Genomic DNA, 27,969 nt, shown 5'->3' on the forward strand with positions numbered 1-27,969 from the left:
CGGCGGGCGGCCTCGCGGTGCCTAGGCGCGGGCGGCCGGCCTGGATCGCTCAGTCGCGCGGAGCCGGGCCCAGGAACGCAGGCGGCGGCAGGATGAACAGCATCAAGAACGTGCCGGCGCGGGTGCTGAGCCGAAGGCCTGGCCACAGCCTGGAGGCCGAGCGCGAGCAGTTCGACAAGACCCAGGCGAGCGGCGGGGCGGCGGGCGGGCGGCGCTGTCCCCCCTTCCCCTCACACGCGTCCCTCGGGGCCCGGCCTGCGCCCGCCTCCAGAGCGCCGGGAGCTCGGGCCGCTCCCCGGACCCCTTGCTCCCCGGCCATCTGGGGGCCCCCGGCCGCATCTCGGCCGCGGCCACCCAGCTCCCCGGCCTTCGCCGCCCGAGCCGACCCGCGCGCAGGTGAACCGGAAGCGCGAGCCGGCGCCCGGGCCCGAGGTGGCGGGGGACCGGGGTGGCAGGGGACTGGGATGCAGCCGGGGACTGAGATGCGACCGGGGGACCAGGTGGCCAGGCGACCGAGGTGTCCAGGGACTGAGAGGCGGCCGGGGACCGAAGTGGCTAGGAGCCGAGGGGCGGGAGGGGCCAGGTGGAGGGAGCCGAGACGCGGCTGGGGGCCAGGTGGGGTCAAGGTGCGTCCCGGGCCTGGGTGCGCCCGGCCTGGGCGGCCCGACTGGATTTCTCCGCCCTGGCCGCGCCGCCTCTCCCGGGCTCCGTCTACTTTTCCCACGGCTTAAAAGAATGCCCCCTCCTCGGAGAAGCAATGCATTTCCTTAAAGGAAACTCCCTGCTTCCTTTTCTCCTGAGCTGTTTTTCAGGGCCGCACAATATCTTATTATCTGCTGGGCGAAAAGTTTCACGTCTGTAGCCAGACTTGTTTGCCCGAGCGCTGGCCCACGTATAAACAGGTTCACACCCCCTTATTAAATGACGGCGCCTGACAGACAGAAACTTCCTAGGGCTCCCTTCCTGCACTTCCCACGCGCCCGCATCTCTTCCAGAGGGTGGCCTATCCTGGGAGGGTTATTTTAAAAATGAAACAATGACGGGGGTGTGTATTTGTCCATGTGTTCCTGCTGAGACCACACTGATGAGGGCGTTGCTGTTTCTGGTTTTCTGTTCCTTTTTATTTGACAAACACTGAGGTATTCTTATGCCTGGGGGAGGGGGGAGCATACTGGGTTTTTTGCCAAAGTAAGTCAACCAGGACTGAAACAGCAGAAAATTTTTACTTTAGAAATAAACCATGGACTTCCCTGGCGGTCCAGTGGTTAAGACCCCACGCCCCCAGTGCAGGGGGCACGGGTTCAATCCCTGGTCCGGGAACTAAGATCCCGCACGACGCGGCCAAAAAAACCCCAGAAAACAAAAACCAAAAGCCAGAAGGAACCCACTCACTCCTGTCTAAAGTAGGATGATGACATTTGTGTCTGCCGTTAGCAAGGTCCTTCCCACCTCTCCCTGCCAGGAGCAGTGACTTGTGCGGTGTCTTTCAATTCAAGTTAGCTCATGCAGCCTACAATAACTTTTGTTTTGAAGTAAGAAAAAATGCAGGGGAAACATCTAACCTTTGTGCTTGAGATTAACAAGGAAAATGATAAAACCTTGGCTCTATAAAAGACTAGTGCTGAACCAGCCGAGCCGCAAATTATTAATTTAGCCTTTGTAGTCATCATCATCATCTGGCCCCTGGTGTATTTTCAGCCCGGATAGCCCGTCATAAAAACACATGTGGCATTTAATTTAAAATCATTAATACATAATTAATTGTGCCAGGAACTTGCGGAAGGAAGGGGAGAAAATTTTAATTGGCAGAGAGAATCTGGATGTTGTCAGAAGATTTATTCATTCACTGATTTTTTTGTTTTTTCTGTGGTTTTGAAGAGCTATAAAGAGGTCAGATTGCTACATAGAGGAGATGGAATTTAAAGGGCCAAGTTCATTGATCTTACTCTTAAATTGTTTTAAATCAAGGGCAAGCTTTCTGAATGTCAAAGAGAAAGCATCTCTGATACAGGACAACTTATTCTGGTGGTTGGTTTGGTAAACAAGAGGGTGTTTTGTTTTTGCTGGTTGGGTTTTTCTCATGAATAATTCTTTCTAATAGGTGAATCTCATAGGATTTACCCATTCCAGGGCTATTTTCTGGAAACATGGAATTCAGGTTCAGTGTCTAGATTTGATTATCTTCAGAGTGACTTATTGAGGGATGTAGGAATCAGGTTTTGTGCATGGTTAATATTTAATTAGATCGCTCCCGGAAATATCTAGTGAGCTGCCAGCCAGACCTCATTGGTGGAAAGGACGAGGAGAGCTGAGGTTGCTGCTTACACGTCTCCTTCTGGACAGAAAATAGTATATCCGACCCACCGACACACCTTCCCTTTGATCTGCACTGCCTGTGGCTTCACGTTGACCACAGCGTCCTGTGTAGCAGAGGGGCACTTTGGTTTCCTTAGAACTTAAGTCCCCTACCATCCCGCCAGCCTCGCTTTTCCTCCTGGGTTTCTGGGTCAAGAGGAGGAAAAATGCTTCCATATTTGCTTTCTTGACTGGCCACACCCTGTTTGCAAAAAGGTTCCTTCCCCGCCCCAGTTGGGAGTGTGAAGGAAGGGGGCAGCCATGCATCCTTCGTGTGGCAGGTACTTGTGTTTGCTGTATGATGTGGGTATGCGAGTGCGTGTGTGTAATCCCAGGGGCACTGTCCAGAAAGCTGGTCTATTCTTCCCCAAGACTTTAGTCCCTTTGGTGATAAAACCCCTTTTCAAAATGGAAGTGACAAAATTGTATTGGCTTTTTGTTGTTGTAGTATTCTGAATGCAGAATAGTGTGGCATACGGTATACCTGTATGTTCTGAACCTGAAAATTGATTGTCTCGTTAAAAAGATGGTGTGGTACCATGGAAAGCGGTAACTAACACCCGAGTGCTAGCCTGTGTTCCTGGTGCTTAACTCCTGTTTCCTGGTCTATAAAAATAGAGATGATTCCATCTACTTCCTAGGGCTGTTTTAAGGGATAGAAATGGTGGGGTGGGCTAAAGAGGGACCCCTCAAAGATGTCCACGTCCTAATTCCTGGAACCTGTAAATATGTTACAGCCCTGGGTAAGAAAATGCTAATCAGCTGACCTTAAAAATAGGGGGCGTAGCCTGGGTTATCCAGGTGGGCCCAGTGTAATCACGGGGCATTTAAATGTGGAAGAGGGAGGCCAGGGAGGAGGTCAGGGTGGTGTGAGGTGAGGACAACGCCACCAGACATCGCTGGCTTTGAAGCTGGAGGAGGCAAAGCAGTGGACTCTTCCACGGAGCCTCTAGGAAGAAACGCAGCCCTGCTGGCACCTTGATTTTAGCCCTGGAAGACCCGTTTTGGACTTCTGACCTCCAGAACTGTAAGATGATAAATTTGTGTCGTTTTAAACCACTGAGCCAATAGTGGCCATTTGTTGTAGCAGCAGTAGGCCACGAATACCTACGGGATGCAAAACACGTAGTACAGTGCTCTGCAAATGGTCAGCTAGCCATCTTTCTCCCTTCCCCACCCCCAAAAAGCTTTATTTGAGAACTGTTTCATACCTTCCATGAGGGAGGAGATCCGTCTTTGAGGTATAGCATGGGTGAGGACTCAGCAGATTGGAGTCCTGGAAATGCTAAACTCCAACCTTGCTTCTTCCTTGTCTAAGTGCGCCTTTGCCATCGGGGCCTCGGTTTTCCCTGCAGGAAATGGAGACAGAGCCCAAAAGCTTCCTGTAAGGTTAGGATGAGAGAGGGGCCACGCGGCTTAGTACACCAGGCCCGGCGGGGAAGAAGGGCATTAGATACAGGCATTCAGGGTAAAGCTCCGCAGGTGTTAGGGGTTTTCTGGTAGGGTGGGAGCTGTGGAGGGGGGAGCAGCAGGTGGAAAACTGTTCGTAGGTCCAGTTTTCCAGGTCAGTGACGTGTCCCTTCTGCAGCCTCTGTGGAACTGCAATCTTGTAAAAATTAACATTTATTGACACTCAGGGCTTCTCAGGCCAGCTCACGTTAGAAAAACGCTGTCCAGTAGAAACAGACTAGGAGCCACGTGTATCGTTTTTAGATTACTTAACCACACTAAGACGCAAACAGAAACAGGTGAAATTCACTTTAATCATATATTTTATTTAGCCCAGTGTATCCAAAATATAGCCACTCCAACACGTAATCACTACAAAAATTATGAATTATACATTCTTTTCCTCCTACCAAGGCTTCAAACTCCGTTTTGTGTTTGTTATAGCACATCTCAATTTGGGCTCACATGTCAGGCCTTCATTAGCCACACGTGGCCAGCAGCTACTGGATTGGACGTCAGGGTGTTAGAATCACCTGGGGCGCTTTTAAACTCTTCTGTGTCTAAATGCTGGAGATTTGGAGTGATTTGGCTTGGATTGGAGTCCTGGGCGCATAGGTCTATTTTCTTTTTTTTTTTTTTTTTGCGGTACGTGGGCCTCTCACAGTTGTGGCCTCTCCCGTTGTGGAGCACAGGCTCCAGATGCGCAGGCTCAGCGGCCATGGCTCACGGGCCCAGCCGCTCCACGGCATGTAGGGATCTTCCCGGACTGGGGCACGAACCCGTGTCCCCTGCATCGGCAGGCGGACTCTCAACCACTGCGCCGCCAGGGAAGCCCGGTCTGTTTTCTTAAAGTTCCCTAACCAGGAATTCTTTAGAATCTCATTACTGAAGGCAAGCCACAGGACACAGACAGGTGTTTGGGAACTTGAGTTTCTGGTTCGAAGGCTGTTCCCAAATTGGCAATAGGCTTGTGGACTCCCATCCTTTGCAAAATGTTTCCTCTGCTCTGACTTCCCTTCCCACATATGCCAACACCCCCTCTGCCAGGCAGGCAGACTTATGCACACTCCCTTTTTTAAACAAAATTTTATTGAAGTATATTTGATTTACAATGTTGTGTTTAATTTCTGTCGTACAGCACAGTGACTCCGTTATACGTATATATTCTTTTCTATTGTGGTTCATCACAGGATATTGACTATAGTTCCCCGTGCTCTACAGTAGGACCTTGTTGTTTATCCATCCCATATGTAATGGTTTACATCTGCTGACCCCAAACTCCGTCCTTCCCTCCCCCACCCCCTCCCCCTTGGCAACCACAAGTCTGTTCTCTAGTCTGTAAGTCTGCTTTTGTTTTGTATTTGGGTTCATTTGTGTCGTATTTTAGATTCCACATGTAAGTGATATCGTACGGTATTTATCTTTCTCTTTCTGACTCACTTCACTTAGTATGATAATCTCTAGGTTCATCCATTTTGCTACAAATGGCATTATTTCATTCTTTTTAATGGCTTTATAATATTCCATTGTGTGTGTGTATATATATATATGTATATATATACATACCACATTTTTATCCATCTATCTCAGTGGACATTTAGGCTGTTTCCGTGTCTTGGCTATTGTGAATAGTTACACTCGCTCCCTTTCTGTCTTCGTGTGGCATTACCACACTGTTAGCTACCAACCCCTTTCTGGGCCTCATTTAAATGTTTATTTTAAAAAAGTTCCCCCACCCCCAAGCTTGGGAGGAAATCTAAACCACATGGTGAAAGCCAGAACCCCCCCCAGCTCCACCCACGTCGGTCAGCTCCCTGAGGGCAGGAGCAAGGGGCCTGGCACCCACTGCAGGCTGGCCGAATGGCCAAAGAACAGAGGTGAGCGAGGCTTTCTGAAAAGGAAGAGAGAAAGAACCAGGCTCACGACCCCCAGGATGCTGCCTGCAGAGCCTTGAGTGAGCTGCCCCAGCGGCACTTGCCTTCCTCCCCGGCCCCCGGAGGTGGGCCAGCTGCGGCGGGCAGCGAGCCGTGCCCTTCCTTCCAGCTGCGCTGCTGTCGCGCGCCCCTCGGACACCCTCCACCTGCTTCTGCCACATCAGCCAGCTTGGTGATGCTCAGGGCAGCTGCTGACTTCCTGGTTCCTGGGGTTTCCTGCCGCAGGCCCCCTGGGCTCCCCGGGTATCCGGTGACCTGTTGGTTCAGGCTGGGGTGGGGTTGTGGCTGCTCGTCCTTCCCCTCCCCCTCCCCATCTTTGTACGTTTGTCCCACGACACGTTCATGAGGGGCCACTTACTGTGTACGTGTGGGCTTGCTTCTGGTGCTCTGGGATGTGCTACGGGAAGATGAAGATCATTCTCATCCCCTCCAAGGGTTTTCGTCTTGACAAAGGAGGTGGGAGATGAACAGGTGTGCTGTGGCAGAGCTGTTAAGAGCGAGACTCTGTGCCTCAGTCTCCTCGTCTGCAATATGGATATAATCATAGTGCCCGAGTCATGGAGGATTTGCAGGATGACACAGCTCCTGGGGCGGAGTGAATGCTGCACTGAACGGCTGTTGGCTGTTACGTTGTGTATGGGAAGGTGGGCTGGACTGAAGAAATGGAAATGATGCCCCCTTGGTTCCGTCCCTGAGCTTCTAGTTGAGCGTCTGTGAATGGGGAGCTGGGGCTGTTGGGGAGGGCAGTAGATCCGCCACGGGGGTTGGGCGGACTTGGGAAGGTGGGGAGCAGCCCGTTCCTGGAAGAGCGATCCTGCGGTGCCCCGTGCTCCAGGACGGCAGGGCCTGCTCCAGGTGACACCGTCCTCTGGAAGATACTCTGGTGGGGAGCCCCAGGGAGGAGCCCCAGGGAGGTCGGGGGAAGCCGGCCCTCCTGACCTTGCCCCCAGGCCAGCGTCCCATTTGTGAATAAAACCTGCCTGGGCACTGAGTCCAACAGTGCGAAGTGGAAACTCTGGAGTCGAGTCTAGGCCTGCTTGGCGGGGGGACAGGGAAACGCAGCCGGCTAACCTGAGCTGGGGCCTGAAGAGCCTTTGCCAGCCGGCCGCGCTGTCAGCGATACCCTTCCCCCCAGCCCGCTCCCCCCAGCTCCATCTGACTCCAGGGTGGACTCAAATATCACCTTGTTTGCGAAGCCGTCAACCGCTTTCCTCCTGCCCGAGCCTTACTAGGCTGCCCTAGTTCTCATGATATTATTCCCACTATTCCCGTCTCCCCAAACCCTGCAGCTGAACCGGCAGGAGTGGACGGCCGTGAGGTCGGGCGTGTGTTTAGATCCAGGGTCACGGAGAAGGGATTGCATTGCCTCCCCCTCCGAGCCCCTAAGCACTACCCTCTGAGCCCCAAGGTCCTCAGGCATGGACAGTGTTGGTTCCTTGTGTGCTAGCACCCAGGACTGCCCGGCTCGGGGGACCCGCTCGGCGTGTGTGCGCTGAATAATGGTGCCACGGGGGCCCGTGGGTCTCCCTTTTTTGATGCTGCCACTCAGTGAGGCCTAAAAAGCCATGGCTCCCACTGCAGGGAAAGACTGAGTTCTTGGAGAAAAGTTTAGTAGAGGTGGAGTTGTTTTTCCTCTTGCTGAAATAAACACAACCTTCAAATGCATTAGGTTCTCCCGCCAGGGAGTGGCTCAGCCCCCTGGCTTGTGGGACAGACAGGTCTATGGAGTGGTGTCACCAGGGCCCAGGCAAGGAGCTGCCCAGGCTGGCTCCCTGTCCATCCTGGAGGCGGGACTCGGGCCACGTTCGTCTCTCCTATCTCTTCCTCCTCATGTGTCACCTGCAGAGCCCGGGGGAGAGGTGGCAGTGTCCCCCAGTGAGCCTCATGCTGGTGGATGGCAGGATCCTGACGGGGGCTCCTGCAGAGGAGCAGCGGCCGCAGCGTGGGCCTCCCTGCAGTTTCATAAATGGTCGAATGATTGAGAGGCCCGGACAGAGCAGGCACGGGGGGGCGTGAATAAAGGGAAGAGACGGTTGAATCGCAGGATGGTGTTGCTGCACTGACTTCCCTCTGCTGAAATGACTGAGCTGCAGACCTCTGGCCCAGAGCTCCCCACCGCTTTGCCTGCGACCGCATTCAGCCGCCTCCTCGGCTACAGAAATCCTGTGTTTGGTTTCATCAATGGCCTTTGAGGTGGCAAAGCATTTGAATGAGATCTTTCTGTCCTTCAAACAACTCTTTGGAAACACTAAAGCAGGATAACCCACCTCTCTGCCAGTCCCTGTGACCCGGCTCTTTGAAGGATGTTTTTTTGTCCCTGCCAAGTGCCACCGTGAAGCGCGTCATGATAACAGTACAAGGAGGATTGAGTCTGATTCATTTCAGGGTTGATTTTAAAAATAGAAAATGTTTTATAGTTGCCTTTACTATATAACTCTAGTGGATAAATTTTTAGCTAGAGAAAGAGACACACACACTGCCTTGAATTTAACCAGTACTTATATTTGAAAGAGCTTTTGTTCATTCAAGTATTCACTCTTTCATTCATCCAGTAAAGATTTATTGACCTCCAGGCACGGGTGTCGGGACTGGAGGTACAGCAGGTAGCAAAACCAACAGGATTTGTTGTACCAAGTACGTCTGTTCAGGGGTCAGAGGTAGAAACAGAATACATGGTAAACAAGATAGTTTCAGGGGGGCTTCCCTGGTGGCGCAGTGGTTGAGAGTCTGCCTGCCGATGCAGGGGACACGGGTTCGTGCCCCGGTCCGGGAAGATCCCACATGCCGCGGAGCGGCTGGGCCCGTGAGCCATGGCCGCTAAGCCTGCGCGTCCGGAGCCTGTGCTCCGCAACGGGAGAGGTCACAGCAGTGAGAGACCCACGTACCGCAAAAAAAAAAAAAAAAAAAAAAGATAGTTTCAGGGAATAAATGTCCTGGGTGAAAGTAACCAGGAGGAAGCTATCTGTGTGGAGGGAGGGCTGCTTTAGCTAGGATGGTTGGGGGAGACCCCCCCAGGAGGGACGTTTTAACTCAGAGCAGGGTGACCCCAGAAGCACAGCCGGGCTTGGGGGTGGGACCAGGCTTGTCCTGTTTGAGGAACAGAAGGAAGACGGTGTGGCTAGAACAAAGCTAGATGTTCCAGACACACTTTGTGTGTGTTTGCATTCTCAAAGAGTTCAAGATTTTTTTGCTCCTGCTTCCCAGACGGGAAAGGGGAAGCTTCTAAAGTGAAGGCGCCCCTGTGGGTCAGAGTGGATGGGACCGGGGTCTGTACGCTGGGGTGCCATGGCTGGCAATGGTGGAACTGGGTGAGCAGACCTGTATTTGGCCCCATTCACGTGGGCTCCTGGGGAAGGGGTCTCCCCCAGTCCACGTTCCTCTGCTGTGCAGAGCTCCCCACGGCCTGGAGGACGTCGGATCTCGCAGAGAACGTCCAGGGCTGCAGCCTCTGCGGTCACTTGGTTCTGACCCCCTGCAGGGGCTGTGGGTTTCTAGAATGGTGTGGCCAGTGTTGGTGCGCACCGGGCTGTGGCCTCATGCGCCGCTCTCCTGCTCTATCCTCAGTGACCGTCCTCTCCCCGTGGCTCTTCCTGGGGCCCCTTTGTCTGGCATGCAGCCCCACAGGCGACGGGGCAGGGAAGGGCTTGCTGTGTGCAATTGCTGACCGGAGCGTCCCAGCTTGGTTGCCCGGCTTCGCTGACGGCGTCCACACCCCAAGGCTTCTGTCCCGAGTCCACAGCAGGGGCCAAGGCTCTTGGGAATATCACCTGCTGGGGCTCCTGCCCCGGCCCCGCTGCCTCAGCCGGGTCGCCTCTCCTGAACCAGCAGCTAGATGCTTTCTCGTGTGTCCCTGGGAGTCACCTGTCCAGGGACAAGTGCCACTGGTGGCTCTGTCTGGCCTGGTCTGGGGATTGCCTCCTCAGGCTTGACTCCCAGGGCCTCTGCTGGCACCAGATGGGGCTTTTATGTGACGAACAAGAACGAGATTGTTCCTGGAAGCAGGGGCAGGTGTGTCCTGAGGCTCTGGCTCCCATGGACCCAGTGGGGCCCTTGTAAGAGGCCTTCCCAGACGTCCCCGCCCTGGCTGCAGGACACAAGCCGCCCCGGGAGGGAGCCGAGCTGAAGGCCCAGAGGGGGCCCCAGGGTCCGAAGGCCTCGCCTGCGGGAATGGGGGAGCCGTGGGGGAGCCCCCTGAGCTGCTCGGTGCCACACGGTTGCTGTTCTTACCTGCGGTTTGAACGAATCCTGGATCCAGAACCTGTGTTTTGACTTGGAGTTGGGCCAGCTCCTCCCTGAGTGACACCAGGCCCTCGGGAGCTGGGTCCCTGCAGGGGGACAAAGGGGGACCAGAGGACGCGCGCGCTGGCGCACGGCTCCCTTAGCCCGGCCCCTCCCCCAGTGAGAGGCTGAGGGGACAGTCTACAGAGCCAGCAGCCTGCTCGACCCGGCTCAACGGGGGAGGGTTGTCTATGTGCGGACAGTGCCTAGAATAGTGCCTGTGTTCGTCATTGTGACCTTGAGCTTTGATTTCCTCATCCACATGCTTCAAGGGTTACTTAGGAGATCAAACGAGATGATAATGGTGAGGTGCTCGGCACGGTGCCTGGCACATGGCTGAACTCGATAAAAATCATTTTATTATTCATTTACTGAGGCCAGTTTGCTGGCCTCTGGCGTGAGATATGCCTCCTGCCAGCTTCCTGGTGCCGGCAATTCTGGCTGTGTCTCCAGAGCCTGCTAGAGCCTTTCCACCCCTCGGCCTTGTCCCCCGCCGCCCTCCGGAGGGTCAGGCCCCTCACTGGGAGGTGGCTCCCTGGGCCTGGGCTCGGGATTTTTCCAGCACAGAAGGAGCAGCAGTGGTCTGAATGGCCGAGACACTGTTTAGTCACCCACCCTCAGGGCTCTGAGAAGCGCGCCTCTGCCCGCCCTCCAGCTCCCTCCCCCAGAGCCCCCCTGGGCATATCTGGGGGTGTCAGAGACCCACCGTTACGGCTCTTGTCCTGCTTGGCTGCTCCCTGCCCCCCATCCATGGCCACTCAGAGGTCGAGTGGGAAGTCAGATAAACAGATCCCCAAGACGGTCGCCACCTACCCCCCCGCCCCGCCAGGACCCTCCCTCTCCGGCTCTGGCTCGTCCATCTCGGCACCCAGGCCCCTAATCAATCCATTCCACTCGAAGTTTCTGTCTCCCAGAAGGCTCTCTCCATGGCAATTGATCCCGCCTGTCGTGAGGGATTATACTTGCTGTTGTCAGAACTGCCCCTGTACCAGGGCGGAAGGAAGCCTTCTGCAGGCTGGCAAGCTAGAGAGAGCCCACACGATGGTCCCCGGTGCCCCTCTGACTGCCCCTCCTCCTTCAGGCTTCCTGCAGTCGCTCGTTGGGCTGGTGTGAGGATGCCATGCTTGTGTAGACGGAACCAGATGTTGCAGTCAGAGCTGCACCTGGACTGTAAACCCAGGAGCTAAGCCACGTCAGAGTCGCCCAGCACAGATTCCAGGGCTGAGGAGAGGAGCCCCAGTGCTCTCCCCGCCTCTGCGGCCCGCTCAGGACGGGCAGGGGAGGGCCGGGCATCCCGGGGGCCTGCCGCCCCCTCCTGGGACGGGGCTTGGCTGCCGCGCCTGGCGGAAAAGCAAGCTTGTGCAGTGTCCACAGACCCGCCTCTGTGTGAGCACTGTGCCTCCTTGTGAGGCCTCCCGGTCCACACATCTGCCGCCTGCACACAGCAGGGCCGTGTTCCCGCCGGGAGGGACCCTGTTCCTACAGCCGGCGCGGGGAGCGGGCGGCACCGCTTGGGCGGAGGGGGCCAGACAGACTCCCGGGTGCCTGAGTCACCACTTCTCTGTGGGGCCCGGGAGCCTCCCTCACTGCCTCTGAAGACCTTCCATGTGCCAGGCACCGTTTAGGGGCTGGGGCCACAGCAGCCCCAAAGAGGCGGAACCACTCCCCCACCCGTGGCGTAGACGTGGGCTGGGAGTGGGGGGAGGACAAGAGACAAATAAGGAAGACACTGTTGGGTGCGGACCACACGGAGAAGCATAAATCGGCAGATTTAAGTAGAGTGGCGGCAGGGAGGGGACAGGCGAGCAGATTCCCCAGAGGGGAGGGGCAGGCACTCTTTCCGGGGGTCCGGGGCCCAGCCATGAGGGCGCTCCGTATACATTTGGACCGACGGTGAAGTAAAAGCCTGTGCCCAGCGGCCTCTGGGGAAGGCTGCGCGGTGGGAATGCTTACCCTGGGCCGCCGGCCCCACCAGCCCATCCCTTCAGGGCGTCTCTGCTTCTCCTCTCCAGCTGCAGGCCCTGGGGGGGAGGGGGGTCAGCACGCCCCTCGTGGGCATCTGCGGAGGACAGAGCACTTGCTGGGACTGCAGGTGGCATCTTTGCATCCCCGGCCTCCTGGGTAGCTTGCTCTGCCTGTGTGACTTTGGCTCTGCTCTGTTCTTGCCTGGGATCTTCTGAACAGGTGGCAGTCATCAGAGCCAGCTCAAGTGTCAGGGCAGCTGGGGGATGGGGTTACACACCCTCCCGAGACAGGCACTCCCGGCTTATGGGCTGGTGTCTCTTCCCAGCTCTGTACCTGTACTGGAGGGAGGTACCTGGGAGCTGGATAGCAGAATCGTTCAGGACACAGCCAGACCTGCCTTTGCCCTTACTAGCTGTACGGACGAGATACCCCAACTCCCTGAGCCTCAGTTTCCTCATCAGGAAAGTGGGGCCACACCCACTCGCTAGGGTTGCTGCTGGGAGCGTGTTGCCTGTGCCTGGCGCAGGGGAGCAAGTGCCCGGGAATTGCTGGTTGTCGATTGTTGTCCTCATCGCTGCTGCTGTGGGCAGAGTTCTGCCTGGCGGGGCGTGATGTTCACGGGGCCGGGAACGGTACACTCGGGGTCCGGCCTCTCTCACGGTGATGCCTGTGGAGGGAAGGCAGGCGCTGGGGCCTCGGGGAGGCCGAGTTGGCAGAGGATCGGCAAACACAGAACAGATGGTGAGGGAGCCCTCGTGTCTGGCTCGCTGAGGCTTGGAGTGTAAGAGGTGCCAGAGCCTGTCTGCGTTCCTCTCAGGACCCCGGTACTGCGAGGCCAGAGCCACTCCCCCAGCCCAGCCTTGATGCTGGGAGAGTCGTCCGTGTCCCAGGGGCCTGGTGTGCTGCGTGCTGCAGACCCGCTCTCCCCGAGCCCCGGGGAATGGCCACAATGGGCGCTGTGTGTGAAAGGAGGTCAGCCAGCCTTGCTGGGGTGGGTGCGAGGGGCTAGCCCAGCCCCCAGCAGCTCCTAGGTCCGTGAGTCTGAGCAGAAAGCGCGGCCATGGCTCTCGGGGTTGCTTTTCTTACAGAGGAAATCTCACTGCTTTGCAAAGCAGGACCACAGTAGGGTCACAGCAGACTGTAGATGAGAGAACTTGCCCAGCAGGGACAGTTAATATTGTGCCCAGGCCAGAGATGGACAGCACAGTGGCCTCTGGTTTAAAAAGAAAGAAAGCTCTTCTGCCCCTCGGGGCTCCCTCTCCGCCCTGTCCCGCTCCCACCACTGCTGGGCCTGCTGTGGACAAGTCCACGCAGGGCCGGGCTGCAGGGTGAGCGCACAGCTTGCCCTGCTCAGCGAGCCCCCTGGACGGCCTGGGGCAGTGTGGGCCCTGGTGGAGGACCTGTGGGAGACGTGGGAGAATCGGCTGACCTGGAGAGGAGTCTGCACTGGTCAGGGACCTCATCCTGTCCCTCCCACCAGTGGCACCGGCAGCTCTTCTCGTTCGGTCCACAAGCACAGATGCCCCCAGCTCGGGGCTGGGTGGGTGGACAGAGGCTTACAAGACCTGCCGCCAGGTACAGAATTAAAACATATCCATAAGTAAACCCAGGGCCGGCGGTGGTTCCTGGGTGAGTGGGATGGGGGTGACAGTAAGTGCCCTGAGCCTGTGTGAGGGAGCAGTCACATCCAGGAAGACTTCTCGGAAGAGGTGGTGTTGAACTAAGGGGGACGAGACGAGACTCCAGCAGCTGGAGGTGGGAGGGGACGTGCATCGAGGATGAGTTTGCCGCTTGCTCAGGGCCTGAGTGGTAGCAGCATGTGTGCTAAGCGGGTCCCCCTTCCTGCCACCCCTGGCGGGGCTGCGGTCGCTGTTTGTGTCGGTGGGGGTGGGAGCTGAGTCAGGATTCGTCCAGGATGCATGTGGACAGGCGATGGGACCTGGTTTATCCTGGTTTTCCACAAAGTGGCTGTGAGGCCTCATGTCTCCAGGCCGTGCCCCGTGGTAAAGTAGGGGTGACGTGCATGTTTTGGTGGAGTGCAAGAGGGCTCAGGCCACAGCAGCCTCTCCCAGAGGAGAGACCTGATGGAGGATGTCCTGCGGGGACTGGCGGCTCCCCTGGGGCCCAGGGGCTATGCCTTCTGGGGAAAAGGAATCACACGCAGCTTTCAGATCAGAGTTGCTCTCCTGCAGCACAAGCCGGCTTTCGTCCTTACCTCCCAGGCCTCTGGAAGCTCTGTGTGCTTGTGGCATCGGGTCTTAGCTGTAGTTTGAGCTGCACGTGTCACGTGAAGAAGGGCCTTGAGTGGTCTGGTTTGCTTAGGTTAGAGAATTTCTATTTTTCCCTTATCTCTACTCTCGCCTTTAACCGGCTGGAAGGATCGGTCCTGTCTGTGTGTCGCCCCTTCCGCCTTTGGGTGGTCTCTCCCAGGAAGCCTGCCGGGTGGGTTTCTGACCTCTGCCTCCTCTGTTCCCTCCCAGGCCATCAGCATCAGCAAAGCCATCAACACCCAGGAGGCCCCCGTGAAGGAGAAGCATGCCCGGCGTATCCTCCCTGCTGCCAGCGGCCTCCGTCCCTCTGGGCCCCAGGGGAGGCGGGGAGGGTGAAGAGGACGTGGGGGAAGTGAATTAGGGGAGCAGTGGGCACGCCAGATGGCCTGATGAGGGGCGTCCCCCTGTGGCCTTGGGCCAGCCTCGCTCAGCTCCTTCCAGACTCTGAGTCCCATCTCAGGAAGGCCCCTATTGTCTTAGGCCCTGGGCCCAGCTGAATCCGTGGGGCGTGACCTCGCCCTTTCTCTTGCTTGGCTGAGAGCCGTAGCTCTTGGTGAGCTGTGGCCAACGCGGAGGGAGGGGTGTGGGGAGGGGGGAGGGCGGCCTTCCACCCGCCTCTCTGCGCTCAGTTCAGCTGCACCTGCTGAGCACCCAACCTCCCCCACGCTTGAGTCCCTGCTGCCTGCACTTGGCCTTGACCCTGGTAGGCATCATCCTGGGCACTCACCACGAGAAGGGGGCCTTCACCTTCTGGTCCTATGCCATCGGGCTGCCGCTTCCCAGCAGCTCCATCCTCAGCTGGAAGTTCTGCCACGTCCTCCACAAGGTCCTTCGAGATGGGCACCCCAACGTGAGTAGCCACTGTTCCGGGGGCCCGGGCCCTCCGTCTGCCGCCTCTTGAACACCCCAGGGAGGCCCAGAGCCGCATCCTTTGAAATGAGGGCTGTCCCGGCGTCTGTGTCCCTCAGCTCCGGGCTGGCCCACCCTGCCTGCTGCCTGCACCCCGTACATGGGAGCAAGTGTCGGGACCGCCCCCCCCCCCCCCCGCCCCGCCGACAAAGGCTCTGGCTCCTTCATCCTCCCTCCTCGTTTCCCCCTCTGGGCAGGTGCTGCACGACTGCCAGCGGTACCGGAGCAACATCCGGGAGATCGGAGACTTGTGGGTAGGTGCGGGGAGCGGGCATGGTGGCCTTAGCGCCTCGCCAGCAACACCACCCGGAAAGTCCACCGCCATCCTGCTTGGCACACAGGCCCGAGGGGGGAACAGAGCACCTGCAGTGGTGCCCCCCGCCTCCTCCTCCCAGCACAGTTAGAGCCGTGTTCAGTGGGGCCATGGCGGCGGGCGATGAGCATCAGTAAATGAGCCTTGCTTTTAAGGCCTGGCGCAGAAGTCCCAAACACATCCCTAACGGGCCCTCCGGCTCCAGAAATCAGCAGCCCTTCAGTCCCTGTGAGTTCACTACCCCACCCTGAGTCTGGGTGAGTGGTGCAGACTCTGAGCCCCCAAGACCGGCAGCTTCTGAATCTTGGAAGTCTGCATTTTCAGCAGGCTCTCCAGAAGTGTCTCATCCACAGTGAAGTCTCAGAGCCCCAGGAGCTTGTATTCTAGATCCACTCCACGACCCTCAGGAATTAGGGGCGTCCCCTGGGTGGAGAGAGGGCTTCTGGCCTTATCTGCCCTCTGGGAGCACTGCTGGGGCCCCAGCAGCCAGGTGGCCTCTGGGAACTGACCGGCTTGCAGAGGGGACGCCCCTTGAAGTAAGGAAGGTGGCGTCCCTGGTGCCATCTGCAGATGTGGGCCCAGCAGGCGTGGCCGCAGGGGACGTGGTGTCTGGAGGCGGCTGCGGGGAGGATGTGTTCACACGCCCGTCGGAATGTACCTCCCCAGCCCCCACCAGCATTTCAATAGAGCATCCCACCTCAGAATTGGCCTCTTGCCCTGGACGAGGAGCTCTCTTGTCCCGAGAGTCTCTCTGGCAAGAGTGAGAAGAAGAGAGCGATAGGCAGAGAGGGGGCTGGCAGAGGCCCTTGAGAAAGGAGGTTGGCCACCTCTGGTGGGTTGAGCAATGGTTGTTGAATGAATAAGTGACAGCATGGGAGGCTGAAGGATTGACACCCTGCTCATCATCTTGCATCTTCCGGCCTCACCTTCCTTGTTTGCCATGCGGGGTTCCTGGGCAAGCTCATGGGCAGTGTGTCCTTACCCAGGGCCCTTTCTCCACAGGGCCATTTGCATGACCGATATGGGCAGCTGGTGAATATTTACACCAAACTCTTGCTGACCAAGATCTCCTTCCACCTCAAGGTAGTTTCCTCGGGGGAATTGTGGGGCTGGTGGGACCCTGGGCTCTTCCCTCCAAGATGTCTCAGAAGGTGGGATCTGTCCTGTCCCCACCTGACCCAAGGGGGAGCTTGGGACAGACTGCAGGGAAGTCAGAAGGCCCGGAGGCGTTTCCCAGCGCGGGAGGTGGTCTTAGCCCTGCCCTCGGCTCCAGGTGGACATCCCATCCTCTGTGTCTTGGTCTCTGTGGTCACTGCCCGGGGCAGATGGTGGCTCCACAGGCTAGGGGGCTTTTCCAGCCCCTTCCCTCCCTCAAAAGCTAGAAGCGGTGCTGGGCCAGAGCTGAGAGGGGCTGCGGTTGAGTGGGGGTGTCTTCTCCGCAGCACCCCGAGTTCCCTGCGGGCCTGGAGGTGACAGACGAGGTGTTGGAGAAGGCCGCTGGGACCGACGTCAACAACGTGTGAGTCCCCCAGTTTCCCGTCTGTTCCTGCGGCGTTCCTCACCCAGGTTCCCACCGGGGGCCGTGCTCTGTCTGGGGCTGGAGGTCGTCACGTGCCCAGGAGCTGTGGCTAAAGCTAAAGGGATGGGGCTTACTTGGAGCTGGGCATTTTGGCTGAAGGACTGCCGTCTGTGCATCCATGCAAGGGCGTGTGCGTGGACCGTGCTCCCCCTCCCGCCTGGGGGTTCTCGCAGGGCCATGCCCCGCACCCCTCCCGCTCATCTCTCCCTCCTCCTTCCCCCGTAGCTTCCAGCTCACCGTGGAGATGTTCGATTACATGGACTGTGCGCTGAAGCTCTCTGAATCAGGTGAGCCAGCCGAGGGGCTGACGCGGGGCCTGCTGCCTCTGGGGGCCAGCCATTCTTGAACACACCTGCCCCCTGGGACCACACTTCCACCACCACCAGGAGCAGGTCACGGGGCCTCCAGGTGCCCCCAGAGCATGGGAGGGAGAGGCCTTTACCGCCCCTGCAGGACGCCAGGCAGGCGGTACGTCCAGGGAACAGTCCCGGCTGAAGGAAACCCACTCTGGCACCAAGGTGTGGGGTGGGGGGTTGCCGGGGGGTGCCAGGAGCCACCTCTTCAGGTTCCCGATCCACCTCCCAGCTGAGCCTGCCCCGAGGCAGTTGGTTTCGACCTTCTTGCCCGTTCTCTGCTGTCAAAGGCCTCTGAGTCAGGTCAGAGTTCCCAGCCCAGGAGCGCGGTAGCTGTTGAACAGGAAATCTCAGGGGGTCACCCTCTTGGGGTTGCGGGGGTGATTGTTTTCAGTGGCAGCTTCAGAACAACTTGTGGGTGACTCGATGCTCTTCACGGGAGAGTGAGAGGCAAAGGCCTTTTTAATGGAAAACCAGGAATGAGGAAGAGGTGCCTGGGCATCCTCCTGGTGCCGGGGGCTGGACCCTGAGGCTGGGCGAGTCTGGGGGCAGCTGTGCTGCAGAGATGGGCCTCTCCCCAGTCGCCACGATGGGAGGCGGAGAAAGCCCACAGCCAGTGCCCACACCCCCGGTGCCAGCGTCTCCCTGAGAGTGTGAGGGGAGTGGGCGTTCCCCGCCCCAGGTTTGTAACAGCCGTAAATGGGAAATGTCCTGAATGCCCTTCAGCTGAGAAATGGCTGCATTGTGTTTTCAAATGCAAAATAGTATTCTGCGTGTATTTTAATTGTTTACAAGAAAAATGTATTTGACGTGACATGTAATTAAGTTTTAAGCAGGTGAGGGACAGCACTTGGGGCCTTCCTCCTCGTCCCTTCCCTCCCAGGCGTCCTTGTGTCACTGTGGAGGTTTGCAGATCGCCCCACCCCAGGCAAGGTGAGAGTAGGCCCGGGTTGGGGGCCCCCCATCTGGAACCGTGTCCCACGTGGGCCGCCCTGGGTGTCACGTGCTCATTTCTCTCCTTGCCCCAGAGAGCAAGCCCGTTGGGGGTGGCAGTATGTCTGTCTCTTTTCCTCCTACTTGGTCCGTCGGATGAAAGGCTGATTCTCAAGGTCAGGGGAGATTGACCCCGAATGCAAGTGAGGTTTTGGGGTCCCTTGGGGTTTGCAGAACCGCGTCCTGAGCCCGTTGCTGTGAGACTGACCAAGCCCGGGCCTGTGTCCACATCTGCAGAACGAGGCCTTGGGGCTGCACAGCCTTAGGCCTCCGTCCTTCCCTAGGATTCAGAGTGAGCTGGAAGCCCATGGGTACAGGGCTGTTGAAGTCACCCTGTCTCTCCAGCTCTGCGTCCTGGGCCCACTGCCTGGAAGCTGTCCAGAGACGCTGGCCGAGCTGAGCTGCATTTCCTTTGCCCCCCCCTCCTTGCTGTCACCCCAGTTTGTGGGAGCGCTGGGCCTTGGTCCTCAGCGCTTCAGTGCACAGGGTCCTTCCTCGCCTCGAGGAGCATGTTGGTGTCCGAGGGCCTGGGGTAGGGTCCCACCGCCTGGCTGGGACTGGTAAAGCCAGTTACCCAGGCCATTGCCCCGTCTTCAAACCCAGCTGTCTAGGTTGCTGTGACAGTGCCGTGAGATGACGGTCAGGGCCAGCGCTCAGCCGCTGTCCTCACTATGGTCGTCACTATGCCTGTAAGCAGAGTGGGGTCTGCGCCTGCGTCTCCCGGCTCCGCGTGCTCAGGCTCCTCCCGCCCCCCCCTTTTTTATTTTTATTTTTTTACAGTTTTCCGGCAGCTCAACACAGCCATTGCCGTGTCCCAGATGTCCTCGGGCCAGTGCCGCCTGGCCCCCCTCATCCAGGTCATCCAGGACTGCAGCCCCCTCTACCACTACACGGTCAAGCTCATGTTCAAGCTGCACTCCTGTGAGTCCCGCTGCCCCCAGCCCTGCCGGCCTCGGCCCCGAGGGTCAGCCGAAGCCCCAGAGGGCTGTGCTGATAGACTGTATCAGGGATGGGAGTCAAGCAGTCTTTAAGATATTTATTAATTAAACATAACAGGAATAAACTCATTACCCACTAACATAAATAACATACTTGTTATAAAAAAAATCACTATTTTCCAAAACAAAGATTTAGTGGGAAGAGCCACGTAGTTTTACGTGTTTGCAGTTCTCTTAACCGCCTGGCCTCGGAGGCGGCAGCGGGGTGTGCACTGGGCTGGCGGGGAGGACTGGGGGAGGCACGTGGTGGCTCCTTAGTGCTCAGAAAGGGTCTGGGCTGCTGGCTGGGGTCTGTGAGCTGCTCCAGTGTCAACCTTGGGCAAACTCGAGGGAGGGTGACCTGACGGACCAGCAGAGCCCACGTGCGGTGCGCTGTGGTCAGGGTTCTGCCCGTCCCACTCACCGGTTCCTTCCCTCAGTCAAGAGCTGAACTCCTCATAGGGGGTTCTTTGGGCCCTCCTGATGGTGGGTGGGACGCAGCCAGGTGGCAGGTAATCTGTCTAATCTGTGATGGTTTCTAGAACGTGGAGGAGCAGGGAGGGGGAAGGGAGGGAGCGGATCTGAAGTCTCGGGCACAGAGCAGTGAGCGAGGAGGGAGTCCCCTTACACCTCCCTGCCCCCAGGCCTCCCGGCAGACACCCTGCAAGGCCACCGGGACCGGTTCCATGAGCAGTTTCACAGGTACCAGCCTGGGCTGGGTGGAGGGTGGCGGCGTATGCTGGGGCTACCGGGCTGGGGCCTGGCTCCGCTGACCTCCCGCCTCCTTCCCCGTCCCCACAGCCTCAGAAACTTCTTCCGCAGAGCCTCTGACATGCTCTACTTCAAGCGGCTCATCCAGATCCCCCGGCTGCCCGAGGTACCTGCGCCCTCCAGAGGCCGCCGCCAGCCTGCAGCCCTGTTCTGCCCTGGGCTCTGGGCTTGAGGACCGTGGCCGCCTGGCTGGGCGCCATGTGGGGCCTCGTGTGGGCTGTGGGAGCGGCAGAGGGAGGGCCTTCTGCTGGGGGGAGCGCTGGGTCGCTTTCACCCGCTGCCCCCTCAGGGACCCCCCAACTTCCTGCGGGCCTCGGCGCTGGCCGAGCACATCAAGCCGGTGGTGGTGATTCCCGAGGAGGCCCCCGAGGACGAGGAGCCCGAGAACCTCATCGAGATCGGCTCGGGGCCCCCCGCCGCGGAACCAGCGGTGAGCCGCCCCCTCCTCGCTGGGGGCACTGGGGGTGGCTGGGACTCCCTCCTGGCCTGGGGGAGTGGGGGCGGGGGTCACTGTGCTTTGCCGTGGCAGGTGGTGGCTGACCTCTTTGAGCAGACATTTGGACCCCCGAATGGCTCCATGAAGGACGACAGGTGAGGGCCGGGGGAGCCCACCATCGTGGGAAACAGCCTTCCGGGAGCTGTGATCCCGAAAGATCTTGGCTGGGGACACAGACCTGAGATGCTCAAACCCCGAGCGGGTGCTGATGAGAGGACCAGTGGCCGTGCCCGGGTCCCCTGATCGTACCGGTTGAATGAACTGGAATGCCGGGACCACGCGGGCTGGGGAAGACCACGCGGGCTGGGGAAGACCACGCGGGCTGGGGAAGACCACGCGGGCTGGGGAAGACTCCGCCTGACCTCTGTCCCTAGGGACCTCCAGATAGAGACCTTGAAGAGGGAGGTGGAGACGCTCCGCACGGAGCTGGACAAGATCCAGCTGGAGGTGAGGGGCACGGGCGGCGGCGCAGGGGCGGGCCGCTGCCCCGCGCGGGGGACCTACACCCCACCCTCCCGCCGCCCAGGCGCAGCGGTACATGGCGCAGCTGAAGGGCCAGGTGAACGCGCTGGAGGCCGAGCTGGAGGAGCAGCGCAAGCAGAAGCAGAAGGCCCTGGTGGACAACGAGCAGCTGCGCCACGAGGTGGCCCGGCTGCGCGCCGCCCAGGTGGAGGGCGAGCGCCACCAGGGGCTGCGAGAAGAGGCGGAGAGTGCGTGGGCGGGGCGGCAGGGTGGGGCGGGGGGTACGCCGCCGGGCTGGGGGTCACGGCCGTAGCCTCCGCCTCCCCCGCAGAGAAGGCCAGCGCCACCGAGGCGCGCTACAACAAGCTGAAGGAAAAGCACAGCGAGCTCATCGCCACACACGCCGAACTGCTCCGGAAGGTAGGCCCGGGGGGCGCAGACGGGGGCCGGTGGGAAGAGGGGGCCCCGAGCGCAGCCCAGCAGAGACTGTCCCTGGTCCCCGCCGGTGCAGAACGCAGACACGGCCAAGCAGCTGACGGTGACACAGCAGAGCCAGGAGGAGGTGGCGCGGGTGAAGGAGCAGCTGGCCTTCCAGGTGGAGCAGGTGAAACGGGAGTCAGAGATGAAGGTGCGTCCCATGATCACAGGCCCTGCCCCGTAGACCCCCCTGACCCCCAGCTCCATTGCCCCCGTGACGTCCTGTCCCCTCCCGTCGTAGCTGGAGGAGCAGAGTGACCAGCTGGAGAAGCTCAAGAGGGAGCTGGAGGCCAAGGCGGGAGAGCTGGTGCGGGCGCAGGCGGCCCTGAGCCACGCGGAGCAGGTGTGGGCCCTCCCAGGCCGGGCTGCCACGGAGCGGGGCGTGGTTCAGAGCGGCTTGCCCTGGTCTTGGGGTGTGGCTCTGACCCAGCCCCAGGGGGTACACAGGGCACAGGACCCGTTCCTGGGGCCTCAGCCAGCCTTCAGTCTCCTGGGGCCCTAGGGAGGGTCTGTAGATTTGGGTGGGGATGGGGGCGGGTGGGGCCTCTGGAAGCCCTGCTCACCAGCCAGGTGTTCACAGAGCGGGTTGGAGCTGAGCTCGAGGCTGGATACGCTGAGTGCGGAGAAGGACACACTGAGCAGCGAAGTGCGGCAGCAGCAGGCTGAGCTGGTGACGGCCCAGAGCCTGGTGCGGGAGAAGGAGGCGGCGCTGGACCAGGAGCAGCAGCGCAGCTCCAGGGAGAGGGGCGAGCTGCAGGGGCGGCTGGCAGACAAGGTGCGGGCCCGCCCCGCCACCGTGCCGCGCACTCTCACCCTGCGTAACAGCTGAATTGGGGCAGAATTCCCTTTTATCATGAGCTGCGCGCCCCGCTCCTGAGGGAGCAGCCCAGGCACGGGGGGTGCAGCAGGGCCTCTCGCTAAAGCCCCCTCCCCAGCGAGGGTCTCCGCTGGGGCCTGGCTGGCTCACCGCCGCCTCACCTTCTCCCACCAGGAGTCTCAGGAGCAGGGGCTGCAGCGCAGGCTGCTGGATGAGCAGTTCGCCATGCTGCGGGGCACCGCTGCCGAGGCCGAGCGCATCCTGCAGGACGCCGTGGGCAAGCTAGACGATCCCCTGCACCTGCGCTGCACCAGCTCTCCGGGTAGGGCCACGGCGGCAGGCGCTCGGGCGTTGCTCTTCGCTCCTTCTCACCCACCCACCCTGAGGGAGGCGGGCAGGAGGGTGCCGGGGCCTCAGGCCAGGCTCTGCCCCTCACCGGTTCTCCCTGTGCTGGCAGACTACCTGGTGAGCAGGGCCCAGGCTGCCCTGGATGCCGTGAGCGCCCTGGAGAAGGGCCACGCCCAATACCTGATCTCCAGGGCAGGTGAGTGCAGCTGGGGCTGGCCTGGGCAGGGCAGAGGCCGCCAGCGGTGGTGACCCGGGCCCACGGGCCATTGCCACCTCCTGCTCTTGGGGTGGTTTCCCACCACAGGCGCCTCTCCAGGAAGCCCCAGCCCGGTTCCAGAGATCAGCCCTTCGGGCCAGGGGTCACAGAGACCCGGGGGTGGTTCCTGCGATGCTGCTTTCCAGCTGCGTGACCTTGGCCCGGTCCCTTCCCACTGAGAGCTGGGGTACTGGAGCCTGTGTGGGCTTGCCAGGCAGGAGAGGCACCACTGGGGCCTGTTCCAGAGCAGCAGCGTTGAGGGTTGTTGTTCTTCCCGCGCAGACGCCTCTGCCCTTGTGGCAGCCCTGACCCGGTTCTCCCACCTGGCCGCAGACACCATCGTCCACGGCAGTGCCACCTCCCACCTGGCCCCCACTGACCCTGCTGACCGTAAGTGCGCCCTGGGCTTGTCACACGAGCTCCTCCCCGTGGACCCGGGAAAGGGGGGCGGCTGCTGATAGGTCCTGGCGTCAGACCCGGCTAGGGTCTCCCGGGGTTCTCGGCGCCGGCTCCCCTCAGCCCTCTCCCCCCAGGCCTGATCGACACCTGCAGGGAGTGTGGAGTGCGGGCTCTGGAGCTCGTGAGGCAGCTGCAGGATCAGCAGGCTCTGCTGCAGGCCCAGCCCAGCCTGGTGCAGACCCCCCTGCAGGGCATCCTTCAGCTGGGCCAGGTGAGGTGTGCAGCCGGGATGCCGAGTGTGGGTCAGGGTCTGGAGGGGGGCGGTGGTGCTGGGCTGGGGTCCCTAGTTTCTCTGCACCTCCTTCCAGTTTGGGCTGAATAGGTGCTCACGTGTAGAACCTGTAGCTGTAGGACACGGGGTGGGTGGGTACAGAGCACTACTCTCTAGGGCCCGGCGGCCCCAGTCTCGCTCCCAGGCTCTGTGGGGTGGCAGGAGGTGGAATCCACCTCCTCTGACTCCTGGATTCCCTCATCCCCCAGGAGCTGAAGCCCAAGATCCTGGACGTGCGTCAGGAGGAACTCGGGGCTGTGGTGGACAAGGAGATGGCGGCCACGTCTGCGGCCATCGAAGATGCGGTGCGGAGAATCGAGGTGAGGACCAGGGTGCAGGAGCCCCGGGGGCGCTGGGCTGAGTGCAGGCTGCACCCCCCTCCGCACTCAGCCTCCGTGCGGCGGCCAGACGGCCTCTGCAGGTCAGAGGTGGGAGGGTGGGCGGGGGCCCTGGTGTTCGGGCCCTGGGCCTCACCTCCCTGGCTCCGGGGCTGGTCCACTGCGGGTGTCCCCTTTCCTCGCACGCTGTCCTCTTCCCCACCCACTCAAAGCTCTGCCATCGGGTGTAGGACGTGATGAACCAGGCCCGCCATGCCAGCTCTGGGGTGAAGCTGGAGGTGAATGAGAGGTGAGACCTACTTCTGCCCGCTAGTCGCCCCAGGGCGGGTTCCCCAGTTTTTCCAGATGGGGGGGAGGGGCTTCTGCCCTCCCGACTGCTTAGCTCTCCAGAAAGAAGGCCTGGGAACCGCAGAGCACGCCCGACCCTGTGGGCCCACCTGCCGAGCACCCTGACGCCCCCGTGGCTTCTGGGGCCGCACTGCAGCTCCTTTTCTCTCTTTTCCTCACCCTTCTGCTCCTCTCAGGATCCTCAACTCCTGCACAGACCTGATGAAGGTGAGTGGCGGGCTGGGACCCAGGGCGGGCCCTGTGCCCGGCCGGGCCCCCAAGAATGACACACGTCTTGGTCTTGGCAGGCCATCCGGCTCCTGGTGACAACATCCACGAGCCTGCAGAAGGAGATCGTGGAGAGCGGCAGGGTGAGCTGGGCCGCTGGTCTCACGGGGCCAGGTGGGACCCCCTCCCTAGCGGGCAGGCCGCACAGCTAGGCCATCGAGGAACAGGTTCCTGAAAGGGGCCTGACCCCAGAGCCCTCTCCGTCGCGGATCACCCGCCCTGTGGCTTAAGCCGACCACGGGACTCCTGTTGGGCATAAGACGCCCGAGTGTGCAGAGTGCTGACGGGCCCTCCCAGTGCACGCAGCGCACCTGGGAATCCCAGACCAATCCTCCACGGCCCAGGGATGCGCCCTAGTGGCCGGGGTGAGGGGAGGAGGGCCCACCCGCGGGGATCTGTTGCCACCCAGGACGTCCTTGACTGGTCCACCCCGCCCTCCTGTCGCCACTAGGGGGCAGCCACGCAGCAGGAATTTTACGCCAAGAATTCGAGGTGGACGGAAGGCCTCATCTCCGCCTCCAAGGCCGTGGGCTGGGGAGCCACACAGCTGGTGTATGTCGCCTCAGGTCGGGGGGGCAGCAGGGTGTGTGGTGCTCAGGGTCTGGGGAGGGGTGTTGAGGCGGCCTGCCGTCCAGGGGGTCGGAGACCCAGGCCCTGCCCGGCTCTGCCCCCAGGGAGTCAGCTGACAGGGTGGTGCTTCACACGGGCAAGTACGAGGAGCTCATCGTCTGCTCCCACGAGATCGCGGCCAGCACAGCCCAGCTGGTGGCGGCCTCCAAGGTGAGCCTCCCCTCGGGCTCCTGGGCTCCCGACCGTGGCGGCGGCACCACGTGTGGTGGGGAGACCGTGGGCGTGGGGGTGGTGCAGCCAGCAGGCCGTCCTGCCCCCCCAGGTGAAGGCCGACAAGCACAGCCCACACCTGAGTCGCCTGCAGGAATGCTCACGCACCGTCAATGAGATGGCCGCCAGCGTGGTGGCCTCCACCAGGTCGGGCCAGGAGCAGATCGAGGACAGAGGTGAGTGCTGGGGCCCCGGTGCAGCGGCCGGGCTGGGGGCGGGTGCCCAGATGCTTACCCACTCCCCTCTGGCCGCAGACGCCATGGACTTCTCCGGCCTCTCCCTCATCAAGCTGAAGAAGCAGGAGCTGGAGACCCAGGTGGGCGCCCTCGGCTGTCCCTCTCCAGTCCCCCCTCCTACCCCCGTCCCTCTCTGGTCCCTCTCCCGCGGCTGAGCTCCGGGAAGGAGGGAGGGCCCCTGGGGCAAGGCCGTGGGCCTGCTGAGCGGCCGCGCACCGGGCTGCAGGTGCGGGTCCTGGAGCTGGAGAAGACGCTGGAGGTGGAGCGCGTGCGGCTGGGCGAGCTGCGGAAGCAGCACTACATGCTGGCTGGGGCTGTGGGGACGCCCGGTGCGGATGAGCCCGGCCGGCCCAGCGCTGCCCCCCGCGGTGGGACCTCCAAGAAGCCACCCCTGGCCCAGAAGCCCAGCGTGGCCCCCAGGCAGGACCAGCAGGTGCGGGGAGTCAGTGCGGGTGTTGGGGGGTGACAGCAGAGGGGCCCCAGGAGTGCTGTCCCGGCCTCTGCTCACTGGCCTGTGGGGCAGCGGGCCTTGGGGATGGTCAGAAGCCACTGACCAGTGGGGACAGACACGCGGTCCCAGCAACGCAGGGAGCACGGCAGGTGCCAAGGGCTCGTGCCAGGGAAGGGGCAGGGGCCAAGGAGCGGCGGGGTGCCTGGGGCCCGGCGCAAGGTATGTCAGGCACTCCTGGCCGTGGCCACCGAGCCCCCTCACCTTTGACTCCTGCAGCTTGACCAAAAGGATGGCAGCTACGCGGCTCCACTCGTCAACTACTAGCCACCCCCCCGCCGCCCGAGGGGTCCAGCGGGGAGGCTGACGGCCAGGCCTGGGCCTCGTGGCTGAGGAGCCTCTGAGAAGGCCCAGCCCTCGCTGAGCGCAAGGGCTCAGGGCTGACCGGGGCTGACCGGAGCAGTTCTTCCCGGACGAGAGCCTACTTACCTGCAACAGGAACTTCTCAGAGCAGCCAGGACCCAGCAGGCCTGAGCCACAGCTCTTCAGGAAATACACGGAGCATTTCTAATATTCTGAGTTAGATCTTTTGTGAGTTTGTGTGCAACACACCAGAAAGCAGGGCCACTGGAGGGGGTGTTTGTTTGGGCCGGGCCTCCCCTGCCCCTGGGACTCACGTTCTGAGGTTAGAGGTGACTAGAACAGTCTGTGCTGGCTGTTGGGGACATGGGGAAGACATCACCTGTTCGTGGCCTTCTTGGGACCTGGTGCGGCCTCAGGCAAAGCAGGATGCTCTTAGGTGGGCTGGGGGTAGCGCCCCTTTCTCCTTGGGCCTCGCTCTAGGGCGTCAGTGACGGTGAGCACTGAGGACGAGACCCTTGCCTGGGAAGGGGGGCAGGCCGGGTGCTGCCATCCTCCTGGAGTCTGTTCCTGCTGGAACCTGCGGTGACCCTCCTGCTTCCTGTTTTTCTTTCCCCTGGTCTGGCTGCCCCTCCCCATGCCCAGCCACCTCATTCCTCCCTTTGCCTCCCCATCCCTGGGAGGTTTCCAGCCCTCCCGCAGGCCTCTCCAGCTCAGCCAGAAAAAGCCCAGAAACTAGGAGCTGCCTGCACCCTCTTCGGATCAGATCAAAGGCACCTGGTGCTCCCGGGGCAGGGGGCTGCCCTCCGGGAGGGCTGAACGCGCTCTCCTCGAGCCCCCCGCCTCCTCCTGGGAAGAGGGAGGCCTGGCTGGAAGGAAGAATCTCGGCCTGGAGAGGAGCACAAGGCGGCAGCTCGATTCGCTTTGCGTGTCGTATTTCCTCGTGTTGAAGTGTCTGTCAGATCAGCAATAAACCGCACTTTGACTGTTGTCACCCCACAGTGAGAGGCTGCGCCTGCTTCTTCATTTCTCCAGGGCCAGTACGCTGGGGAGGGGAGGGACCCCCGTACTTTCTGCAGGAAACAGTGGAACATGGGAGCCACAGAAAACCTTCCCGCTTCCGGTTCTGCCAAGAAGTGTCCGGCTCGTTTCCCGGGAGGTTTGTGACTCTGGGACGCTTGTTTGGGGAGTTTAAGGGCTTTTCTCTGAGAGGCCTCAGTTCCCAGCCAGAGGCCCCCTCGGGTCTTGATCCCCCTCCCCCAGCGCTGTTGGAAGCTCCGCCTCTTTCAGGGAGGGAGGGGTGAGGCCGATTCCTCAGTTACAAATCTTACCTGAAGGATTTCACCTGAATTTCACGCCTGAGCTTGGTGGTGACCCTGACCCCTGGCTGGACTTGACTG

At 60.5% G+C, this 27,969-nt stretch overlaps 2 protein-coding genes across 8 annotated transcripts in view; one reads left to right on the forward strand and one right to left on the reverse strand.

Moving 5' to 3' along the window:
- HIP1R (huntingtin interacting protein 1 related) lies at positions 1–27,570 on the forward strand. 7 transcript variants are annotated; one of them, XM_033440840.2, is made up of 33 exons: positions 100–185; positions 14,462–14,525; positions 14,959–15,101; positions 15,358–15,414; positions 15,629–15,701; positions 16,476–16,556; positions 16,916–16,992; positions 17,278–17,339; positions 19,179–19,319; positions 20,020–20,077; positions 20,177–20,252; positions 20,436–20,576; positions 20,676–20,737; positions 21,017–21,089; positions 21,169–21,352; positions 21,436–21,524; positions 21,616–21,732; positions 21,823–21,924; positions 22,162–22,356; positions 22,573–22,720; positions 22,856–22,942; positions 23,285–23,392; positions 23,536–23,672; positions 23,942–24,052; positions 24,301–24,359; positions 24,555–24,625; positions 24,706–24,768; positions 25,137–25,251; positions 25,360–25,465; positions 25,578–25,701; positions 25,780–25,841; positions 25,988–26,194; positions 26,489–27,570. In XM_033440840.2, exons 2-33 carry the CDS (start codon positions 14,517–14,519, stop codon positions 26,534–26,536), a joined length of 3,186 nt encoding a protein of 1,061 aa, XP_033296731.2. In that variant the 5' UTR covers positions 100–185; positions 14,462–14,516; the 3' UTR covers positions 26,537–27,570. The 7 variants fall into 7 exon arrangements, 6 of the variants coding, with proteins under 6 accessions (XP_033296732.1, XP_033296730.2, XP_033296735.2 ...); XM_033440839.2 differs by lacking the exon at positions 15,629–15,701 and having other exon boundaries at positions 3–185; XM_004276684.4 differs by lacking the exon at positions 15,629–15,701 and having other exon boundaries at positions 5–185; positions 24,595–24,625; positions 25,137–25,237.
- Positions 24,371–27,969, reverse strand: part of VPS37B (VPS37B subunit of ESCRT-I) — a 31,343-nt gene continuing 27,744 nt past the window's right edge. Inside the window, exon 5 of the mRNA XM_049698112.1 lies at positions 24,371–27,642. Coding sequence (XP_049554069.1) covers positions 27,337–27,642 — 306 coding nt within the window. The 3' untranslated portion in view covers positions 24,371–27,336. The remainder of the gene's footprint in view (positions 27,643–27,969) is intronic.

The sequence above is a fragment of the Orcinus orca genome, chromosome 15 (genome assembly GCF_937001465.1).
Source record: "Orcinus orca chromosome 15, mOrcOrc1.1, whole genome shotgun sequence".
In the NCBI taxonomy this organism is placed as follows: domain Eukaryota; kingdom Metazoa; phylum Chordata; class Mammalia; order Artiodactyla; family Delphinidae; genus Orcinus; species Orcinus orca.

Coding starts and splice junctions, on each gene's coding strand:
- HIP1R (XM_033440839.2), top strand. CDS start 93: ATGAACAGCATCAAGAACGTGCCGGCGCGGGTGCTGAGCCGAAGGCCT. Junction 23,673..23,941: donor GCATCCTTCAGCTGGGCCAG/GTGAGGTGTGCA, acceptor CTCATCCCCCAG/GAGCTGAAGCCCAAGATCCT. Junction 25,702..25,779: donor GGAGCAGATCGAGGACAGAG/GTGAGTGCTGGG, acceptor CTCTGGCCGCAG/ACGCCATGGACTTCTCCGGC.